The following is an 11278-nucleotide window of genomic DNA, read 5'->3' as shown; positions in this document are numbered from 1 at the left end:
CCCCGCACACACAAGAGCCAGTTCAGGGACACTGGCAACTATCTCGCTCAAAAAATTTCATGTATCACCCGCACAAGAGCCAGTCCAGGGGCACTGGCAACGAACTTGCTCGAAAATCTTATGACGGCCCCGCACAAGAGCCAGTCCAGGGGCACTGGCAACGGTCTCGCTCGAAAAATTTCATGTGTCACCCGCATGTTAGAATATTTGAAAATCACACTAACACACATCCTTTCTTTTCAAAATAATATCTGATAATATCAAAATAATACAAAATAACAATACAAGCACTCACTTTGGAATAATAGCTGAACACCACACTACAGCATAAACACAATGGAGAATAATGTTGATATACAATATCTTTATATCCCAGTATCACATAATTATTTATGTTTTCAATATTATCTGAATACCACCATAAAACCATCCATGTGAAAATACTTGAACAGCAAATGAAATAGTATCTACTTCAGCTTAAAAGATTTTCTGGTTTGAAAATGAAACCAATTTCGCAAAACAAAAAAAAGGTTTTTAAATGGAAAACTAAGTGATTTAATCACAGTCTTTACAAGTATGTATCACACAGACATCCATCTCCATCTTTTGAGAAGGAGGAAAAGCAAAGTGACATTACAATACAGAAAGGCAATATACTGAAATAAATGCTTTACAATATCTACTTCAGTCCCCTTTTGTCTTGGCCATTTTTACTGTTTACAAACTAGTTTCCAATACTATGAATGAGTGACAACAGAAATGTTTTTACATAGCTTACCAATTACACCACTGTCTACTGCTCCTTTTGATCCTGTGACAGAAAGATGCAAGACTAGAAATAATTTGCATAAGCATTCAGTGTCTTAAATGAACCCTCACTTCACCCTTAACTGGTTTTTTTTCTTTTACAAAACTTACAAGCAACTTTATTCTATTTTATATCTACTTATTTTGGGTGCTGTATGTGCTTAAATTAATTTCAAATAACATAAATTATTTCACAAGCTTTTCTATGAATATAGATAATGTTATTAATTATATACTTAGACCATCTGTATATTTTAATCTTAAATTAAGTTTTGTAATGGTTCATAACAATAAGAAATGTAAATAACTAAAAAATTAAGAATCTTATATTTACCTATAAATTAAAAACAATAACAAAATATTTCATATATTTGCATTTTACCACACACACACACACACACACACACACACAATTATAGATTAATTGATTGGTTAATAGAAATGGAGAAGCAGTAAAATGTTAAACAAGGCAGGTAATAAGAGTATAATTTTTTAAGCTATTAATCTCATGTTTAGAGAGGAAAGATTTTTTCAATATTTACATTAGTCAGTTGCTTAGTACATAAGGATGTATTATTTTTAGTTAAGAAATATGGACTCCAACTTCAAAACCAGTCCTATACTGTACACACAGCTTGGTGACAATTGAAGATCAAATCACAAAATATAGGGTAGGTGTAATTAAAGAGAAAATATTTATCATCTCTAAAGATAAGGTTAAGAGTGAAAAAAATTATAAACTCATTGGCAACAACTCCTCTTAAACATTTAGATAATACATTTGTCTTGTTATCTGCTAGTATATACTAAACTTTTTAGACTGAGAGTAAACTTCATTTCTATATAGTTCACTGATCTTTATACAAAGTCATATTTCTGTAGATTTGTTATTTATCTAAAATCTATTACCATTATTACTAATGAAACCCATGAAAACTTCAAGCATACTTTTGCTAAAATTCAGTATCACTAACTACCTTTCTTTTATAGTATTAGTTTTTAAAATTTATCAATTTCATCCATTATACAATAATTTCAAATGTATGCTTAAAACTCTAGGATTTTAGCATCTATCTATCTTTACATACACACACATAAAGACATAGATAAAATACATACATACAAGTCTTAGCACTGTATTCCATTCTTGTAACAAACTAATACTGCCAGTTAGCTAATCATGCCATTGTTTTATATATCAGGATACACTTTAAAAATACTTTAATCAAATGCAGAGGTGGGGTGGATAGAGGGAGAAATGAGAGAAGAGATAACTAAAGACACAGTGACATCACAAATGCTCTCATTATTTCTGCCTTATTCTTTTGTTCTCTCTCTCACTTACATTCTGTCTATTTCTTTTTTGTTATCTCTCTCTACTCTATCCATCTATTTATCTATCTTACTACAACTTTCTCTCTCTCTGTCCCCCTCACCCTAATTATCCAGTCACTATTATCAACACCAAACATCACTGCTGTCACACCACTACCATAATTACCAACTCTTACTCAATTTGAGTTTTTTCCCTTAGCCTGACACACTAACGGGTAAGTAGGAACATATTGCATTCAGAACTATCTTATGAGCAACAAAATGGGGTCATCATTCTGGAGTCCCAAATAGATATTAAATATTATGAATGCATGCATACTACTACTACTACTACTACTACTACTAATTATTATTATTATTATTATTATTATTATTATTATTATTATTACTGAGTGAGAGAACAGTGCTTGCCATCAAAGTGACACTGGGGTACAAATATATGAAGCCCAATACACCCATCATAAGGCGCAAGCATCACAACCATATGTGCACAACATGATGATCCCATATCAAGATAAACTGCACAACACCTTGCAGGTGGGGTCCAGTTAGAATTTTCTTCAGGTCAAGTAGCCCATCCTGCTCAAAAGGTCCCTGAATAAGAATTGCTTAAGGATGATGAATGAAACACCCATGTTTCCAGAGGTGAATTACTCAAACCCCAAAGAATTCCTCTCAACACATAACTATGATGCTCTCCCACTACTCCTGTTTGTGGTCAGAGATACATATATCAACCACCAAGGGACAGGTTCAACTGGTTAAAGTCAAGCAATTGACAAGCAAATCTATGGTATTGTGCAGAATATTTGTTGTAGCCCATCTTTTACACCAAGACAAAATGTATTATTATTATTAGTGGGATTCATAGAAATTCCTCATTTTATAAATGTTCTTATTTCTGTTTTCATGCATAAATTTATTGATCTTCATATAACATTGTTATATGTTTAATATTTTGATTGTTTTCAATTTCATTCCATAGTTAATTAAGGCTGTTAAATGCATAACACTGAACTGCAAGCAGAATATTAAAGGTTATTTTATATTATTATTATTATTATTATCATTGCCTTTGCACAACTGCTAACGCTGGAGATGTACTACGGTGTCAGCTGTTCACTACCAGTGAACTAAGGTAACACCCTTTATTTTTCAAGCACCTTCTGGAGTATTTGAACAGTTCCAAGCAGTGCTGTTTTCTGCAAGCACTCCACCCTTATTTGTTCCATATACTTCTCAAGATTTTTGCTCACTGTTCCCAGGGCTCCGACAATTATTGGTACTACTGCTACCTTTCTCATCAACCACAACTGCTTAACTTCCCAAGCTAACCTGTCATATCTCTCAACTTTTCTTTCTTCCTTATCGCATACCTTGTTGTCAGCTGGGCATGCTATATCTATGATCCAGCATAGTTTGTCTTCTTTCTCAATTAAGACTATGTCTGGCTTCCTATTCTCTATCTCATGGTCCCACTGAATCATAAAATCCCATAGGATCTTTGCATTTCTATTTTCGACGATGCCTTCAGGTTTGTGGTTGTCCTTTCTGCAAAGTATCAAATTTCTCTTCAAAAGTCAGATGCTATTAAAATTTTGGATTAATTCAAATCAACTGTTTATTAGTATGAACTGTTTCTATGTTAATGCAAATTGTTCATTTTATAAGATTCTCTATAAAGACAAACAATGATGACTGTAGTTGTACACCTTTTACGTATTTCCTCAAGTATATACCTCACACAAAATATCTTGAAACTGATCAACTTATCTATAACAAATCTTTTTTTATCACCTTATTTCTAACACAAAGATAATACAATTAAAGATAAATTGATAGAAGCCTGTACATAACTCCAAGTTCAGTATAGACAAGCGAATGAATTTAGCTCTGATCTACTATTCTCTAACAACATGATATGTAATCTCCACAGTATGATGTACTGTGTTAGGCAATTAAGTGTGTGTGTGTGTCTCTCTCTCTGTCCCTCTCCCTCCCCCCTCTCTCTCTCCAGACCTCAGAACATACATTCAATTGATGAATCAATATCTTCTCTACTCAGTTATAAAGTTCATTTATTTGTTCATTTTTACATTCATTTTTCCAGGCTAGCATGTATTTAACAAATACATTAATGATGAATTGTTTTACAGCCATGATTTTCCTGGCACTAACCCTTACTTACTTTTCATGTAAGAGGTTTCTTACGCCACACATCTTCAAAAGTGCAGAGCTAGTGGATGATAAGGGTGACAACATCATCATTGCTTGTAGCTCACTGATTTTCAGTGAAGCACAAATGTAAAGCATGTACACACACACGTGCACTGAACCTTGTACAGTTTCTGTCAACCAAATTCAATCACAAGGCATTCATCAACTTGAGTGATAGAAGTCACTTGGCCAAGGTACCACCTGGAAACATGTTTTTTGAGTGAACTTCTCAACTACATATAGCCATGCTTGCTCCTATTCAAAATTACAATTATCATTTCAGAATTCCCTGTGAGAAAGTTGAAAACAACAATTCTAATATCTTGGAATATCATAAAACAAACAAAAACATATATCATTAAATAAGATCTCATAGTACGAAAATAAAATCCTAATATAACCTAATATAAACCAACAAATATAAAGAATCTTTTACATATGTAGTAATATCCATATATGTTTAACCATATTGTGAAATTAAGTCAAAGAGGATCTTTTCAGCAGCTTAGAATGAGGACTGATCAAACCAGTTTGACTGTCATTTAGCAACTTATCAAGATTTGTTGCCATACTCTCTCAAGATGCAAGGATAAAGTAGTAGAAGGTCACCTGTCAATGTTGTATGATGTTGCAAGGGTGAAGTATGTTAGTCAAGACACATTGGGTGTAATGTAGTATGCCAATCAGAGAATGTTTGAGAGATGTAGTGTGGAATGCAGGGTTCCATTCAGAGTATGTTGCATCTATCTATTTTTCTTTTTAGTTCATCTTAATATATAAAAGAGTGAGTGTGTGTGTATGTGTGTGAGAGAGAGAGAGAGAGAGAGAGAGAGAGAGAGAGAGAGAGAGAGAGAGAGCGTATGTTCCTTATGGATTCAAAAGATTCAGTAATCTTTCGGCTGCCAAATAAACTTTATTTTCATTTACATATTTGCATTACAAAAATTTAACATTATAATCTTTCTAGAATATGTGTGAATGAGAGAAACAGAAGAAGAAAAAGACAGAGAGAAGAGAGAAAGAAACAGAGAAAACAACTTTCTATAGGAGAAGTTGAAAGTCAGAGGGATAGTGGGAGAGAGAGAGAGAGACATGCTGACATTTGATATTGTATGTATGTTCTATAGATGAAGGTGAAAGAAAGCCAGCACAAAGAAAGGGGGAAAGTGGGAAAGAAGGTGATGCTGATAACCTTGGAAACAAGGTCAGGTTGCACGATTTTGAGGTCATTTTTCGGCAATATTTTGATTTGCTTCTAATGCTTCACTTTCGTCCGATGCTTCATGCATGCATAGAACTTGGCATTATCTCTCTCTTTCAATTTCTCATTATAATGCATGGAGACACTATGTTGTCAACAACATGCTACAACTTCACTAACTTCATCGATATATGACGAAACCTGGATTTCATTCCATTTTTACATATTTCACTATCAATTATATAGATAATTCATACATGTTTCTCAGGCGCATCAATCCTACAAATATGCACACACACACTTCTTCATGTCTTCACAATCATGGCTCAACTACAATTTTGAAAGTATTCTCCAACTTTTTCTTCTTTTGGAATTAAGAAAGGTATGTAAAAATAACTTCCTTTGGCACACACACACACACGCACTCTAGGTAAAAGTTCTGTATGAATTATGTTATATCTTACTGCATGTACATGCAAAATTACAGCTCAAATCTTATTCTGTCATTCCTGTTTGTGGTGAGTGTATTTCAAAACCTGATCTTCCAAATAAACTTACAAGGAAGTTATCCCAGAAATCCTGACTTTTACCTGATGTTTCTAGCATGTCTGACATTTGTACCCCTATCCCTTATTTTTTCCCAAAATTTATTCACATCCTATGTTTTCCATACAAGAGATTTGCATTTAACCCAAAAACACATTCTCAATATTTTAAGTTTCTCCCTCCCAACCCCAATTTCTTCATTTTTTAATTTTTTTTCCACATCTTTTTCTTAGTAATCCTCAGAGAAACAGACAGTATGAATTTTTAAGAATTTTCTTTTCTTTTTTCTTGAAGAAACACTAACATCTCCTTCCCCAACATCTAACCATAACCTCAACATTTTCAAAAAGCTACTGTGTGTGTGTGTTTGTTTGAATGTTCCTCATGGATTCAAAAACTCAGTTGCTCATTTTGACATATGGGGCATCAAAAGATTCAGTAATTTTTAGCTACCAAATAAAGTATATTTTTCGCATAACTCTTTTTACTATAAAATAACTTCGGAAATTAGGTTGGATCGCACAATTTTGCGGTCATTTTCTGGCAACATTTCAAGTTGCTTCTCATGTTTCACTTTCGTCTAATGTTTCACACATGCATAGAATTCTACTGAAATACTACATGTAAAAAAAAAATTGGCATTATCTCTCTCTTTCAATTTCTCATTATAATGTATGGAGACACTATGTTGTGAACAACATGTTACAACTTCACTAACTTCATCGGTATATGACTAAACCCGATTTTAATTTCATTTCATACACACTTTGCTATCAATTATATAGATAATTCCAAACATGGTCTGTAAAGATAATTTATTTCTTAGGCTTTCATAGTTCATCAACCATGAAGCCATACATCGCTCCATTACTACTGCCCAACCTCTGCATACCAGCATAACCCATTTCTTTTCAAGAAGCACAGTGTCCATATACATTTATGCCAAACTGCCCACATTAATAACACTGTTTACTCATATCCTTATATATGTACATATATATACAGCCCCAAAAGTCCCTTCTTTATTCTGTTGGCCTCAACATTGATATAAACTGATACCAAATATGCTTGCAGAAAACCATAGTACTTTTGGACATGACCTTTTCATTGGGGAAGCTAATGTATATCTGTGCGGCTCACAGTTATCAACAAATATTATGGGGTGAATAAGAACTATTTCAGCTTCTACATTACCCAATTTGTAACCATGAAAATGAGTTGCCAATATTGCTGTATCAGATATCAAAACATTGAGCAACCTTTCAGCTACCAGTGTAAAGTAAGTTTTTGGCACAGCAAACCTATTTTACTACAAAAATTAACACCAAACGCGGCTTGGTTGCACAATTTTTAGGTCATTTTGGGGCCAATGTTTAGATTTCTTTCTAATCTAAGTCGCTATTGTACATGTTTTTGGTGTCAAAAATTTCAGCATTGTTCATCACAAAATGACCAAAAAACATGTTTATAAAGAAGAGCTGTTTGCTTCATACCCCTTGTGTGCCAATTCTGCCCTTAAAAAAAGGAACAAATAATACAATGTAGCTGTAGGTTGTAGCATTCAGGCAACGCCAGGATGCATTACTGGTATATGATATAAATAAAACTATATTGTCTATGTAAGGGATAGACAAATATCTAATTATAATGTGTTCCCTGAAATGAGAGGCTACATTATCATAAACACTACAACACAAATAAAACTGAGTTAACACTGTAAGTGAACAAAATACTCACAGTTATAAAATACTGTCATGACCGTATTATTGAAGTAACTGCAGGTTTCACAACTAGACTAAAAGATGTACAGCTGAATCAGAGACAAAATATGATTTCATGACTTTTTTTGATCATCTGTTGTGATTCTGCTTAATTATTGAGGATAACAGTATTGTGTCTTGCTGAATGACACAATAAAAAGTCTCTGACAACATTTGAGGTGCACCCATCTAAATTTGTTACTGGACTAGAAATAATATTTGATCCAATCTTAACAAATAAAAAAAACCAAAGAAACTTTTCTCTTCAGATGCAGATAGTATCGCACTACTACGGCAGCTACCAATACTAAATATCATGATCATCAATATCTGAAAGATATTTTGTTGCTATGTACCAAAATGTGTAAACATTTTTTTCCATACACCTCAAACTTTACATAGATCTAGGCTACAAGCAATACATTGTACACAACTGAAACACACAGTATTCAAATAGCTTGCTAAAATAATGAAATTTATAAAAAAATATTTATTTTATTGGGCTTCCAAGCATCAGTAAAAAGTAAGATATCAGAGTAAGCAAACATGACAATAGCAGTTGCACCCAATATTTTGGTGGTTGAGTATGTTGGATGGGGAAATTATGGTAGTAATGCACAATAATAAACTTTGATAAACTGAAGATGCAGTTATTTGAAAGAAGCAAACAATATGTTAAAAAAACACCTAGGAAGGGCATTCAGCCATAGAAACCACTTGCATGACACCAGTACCTGCCACAACTGTGATTTTAGTTGGCTGATAAGTCGTGTGATGCATATGGACAAGGATAGCTGTGTAAAGAAGTGCTGATCTCTGTTGAGGGAACCTGTGGTAGAGGTAGATCCAGGATGACATGGGACAAGGTGGTAAAGCACGATCTTTGAACTTTGGACCTCACAATGGTAATGACTAGTGAACGAGACCTTTGGCGATATGCTCGTGTGGTGCGTATGGCTCTTCTCAAGCACAACATAATGCCAAAGGTCTTGGTCATAGCCTCTATGAGGCCCAATACTTGAAAGGTGCTTTTTACATGCCACTGACACAAGTACCAATTATGTAACATCAGCCATAATTATGATTTCACATAGCTTGACAGGTCTTCTCAAGCACAGCATATCGCCAGAGGTCTCGATCACTAGTCATTGCCACTGTGAGGCCCAAAGTTCGAAGATCATGCTTTACCACCTTGTCCCATGTCTTCCTGGGTCTACCTCTACCACAAGTTCCCTCAACAGTTAGAGATCAGCACTTCTTTACACATCTATCCTCGTCCATATGTATCAAACAACCATATCAGCACAGTTGTCTCTTGCACAATGCATCTGATGCCTCTTATACCCAACTTTTCTCTCAAGATGCTTACACGCTGTTGAATATGCATACTGACATTACACATCCAGTGAAGCATACTGGCTTCATTTCTTTCAAGCTTATGCATGTCCTCAGCTGTCACAGCCCATGTTTCACTGCTGTGTAGCATAGCTGTTCACATACAGGCATTATACAATCTGTCTTTCACTCTGAGGGAGAGGCCCTTTGTTGCCAGTAAAGGTAGGAACAGCCATGTAAACATGGAAATATAAATATAAAACTGCAGAAAATGAAAGTTTAAATGTTGCGAGTTGCACTACCACCTCTATTTTTAATCAATGTTGACAATTACACTGAATGTCTCAACTATTGCATCTTTTTGCAACTACTGAACTGCCTATGCTGAATCAGCTTCTTCAACCAACCATCTTTTCATCAGCAACATAAGCTATTAAGTCCTACCCAATGATCTAACTGCAATCTTTACAAATCGAAAGATACCAGCAATCTCTAATCATATACTTTCCTCTTTAGGCAACCTCATTAAGAAATTACATTGCGAGAATTTTACTTCAGTTAAGTATCATTATAGTTACTCCTGTCATGTCCATTGTTGAAGCTGGTGCCTTTTCTCAGTTCAGTGTATATTTGATTCATTACCAATATCAAAAGTCTCTGTGCAGTTGCAATTTTTCATTAATTTTTATTAATTCAAAAGATGCTACATGTGCAAGATCTTACAATGTCACTGTCAAAACTGCATCACAAAGATGAAAATATCACTTCAACCCTAATCAGTTGCTGAACTCCACAAATCTGACATTAGAGTATTGCTCACATCTATGGAATAGTGCTACTACTTTACACACAAATTTTCTAGACTGCATCTCTGATTGGAAAAGATTCAATTGCAAACAAATTGAGAAAGATTCAATCGCCAACAAACAAACATTCTAGCTCACAGAAACGCTGCTTTTTTCTTTATCATGTCTATTTTGACTGCATCTACAATGGCCTGTATATCCTACTTACTGTATGTTACTATATATCCTAATATTTTGCTTAATCTTCCCCTCCTCACAATAGTAATCCTTTGTGACAGCATTTTTCCTACAAACTGAACATAACTATGTCAATCTCACTAGTCCTGGAGTGTCTGCAATGTTTAAAAAGTCCTACCACTCCACCTCTGACTATTCTATAAAAGACATTGAAGCTCAGAACATCTTTAAAGAAGAATGTGATGTCTCTCTAAGATATCTAAGGCTGAAGTAAGCTTCAGTTATATATATTATAGTAAGAATAGTATTCTAGGGCTTCTGAATGTCTCATGAGGCAATGTCTGCACCTGGAAAGTTCTTCTCTTAGATGTAGGTTTGGACAAAGATTTTATGAAAAACCAGCAGTTGCCCAAGCATCTAAGCCTCCTCTCCCCATGACACTAATGTTGTCCAAGTGAAAGGTAAAGGCTGATACACCTAGGCATCAGTGTCATATTGTCACTGCCAACAGAATGCAAAGAGCCAGAAGATATACTACAAGAAATCTCATGTAATCTATAATAATAAATGCCAAAACAAATTTGTGTGTCAGTGTATCACACTTTGACCCCCTCTCTCACTATTCAATGACACATCTACTATTCCTCCTGCTGGAGTGAGAGTAATAGTAGGCATAGAGATGGTGAGGGTGGTAGTAGATTGATGGTTGTGATGGTAATGGGGTGGTAGTATGGGCTGTAGTTGTGATAGAGACGGAGGCAACAGTGATGGTGGTGGTGGTAGCCAAGGCGGTCAGGGACAACGGTGATAGTAAATGATGTGAAAGACAGTGGTGATGGTGGTGGTGGGGAAGGCGGCAAAGTCAAAGGTATTGATGGTGGTGACGTTGAAGTCTGAATGGTGTATGTATGGCAGTTGTGGTGGTGATACTGGTGGTACTAGTGACGGTTTAAAATAATCAACAGAAAGAGAGAGAGAGAGAAAGAAAGAGGTTAGATAGAAAAAAAATTGTACTGACCCCCCCGAATGGGAAGACAAAAAAATGTTTATCATGCAGCTTTGCAATAAGTTCCAAGTTGACAAATGATATCATT

The 11278-nt window shown here is 34.8% G+C and overlaps 1 protein-coding gene across 4 annotated transcripts in view; it reads right to left on the bottom strand.

Moving 5' to 3' along the window:
- LOC106876034 (uncharacterized) overlaps window positions 1–11278 on the bottom strand; it is an 85072-nt gene that overhangs the window by 48920 nt on the left and 24874 nt on the right. For 3 of the 4 annotated variants that reach the window (XM_014924412.2, XM_014924415.2, XM_014924414.2), the window contains one exon: window positions 779–811. The exons of the other annotated variant lie outside the window; for it this stretch is intronic. In XM_014924412.2, coding sequence (XP_014779898.1) covers window positions 779–811 — 33 coding nt within the window. The remainder of the gene's footprint in view (window positions 1–778; window positions 812–11278) is intronic. 4 annotated transcript variants of the gene reach the window in all.

This window comes from Octopus bimaculoides, chromosome 3 (genome assembly GCF_001194135.2).
Source record: "Octopus bimaculoides isolate UCB-OBI-ISO-001 chromosome 3, ASM119413v2, whole genome shotgun sequence".
NCBI lineage: Eukaryota > Metazoa > Mollusca > Cephalopoda > Octopoda > Octopodidae > Octopus > Octopus bimaculoides.
The sequence above is the reverse complement of the archived record's forward strand: the minus strand, read 5'-3'. Positions and strand labels throughout refer to the sequence as shown.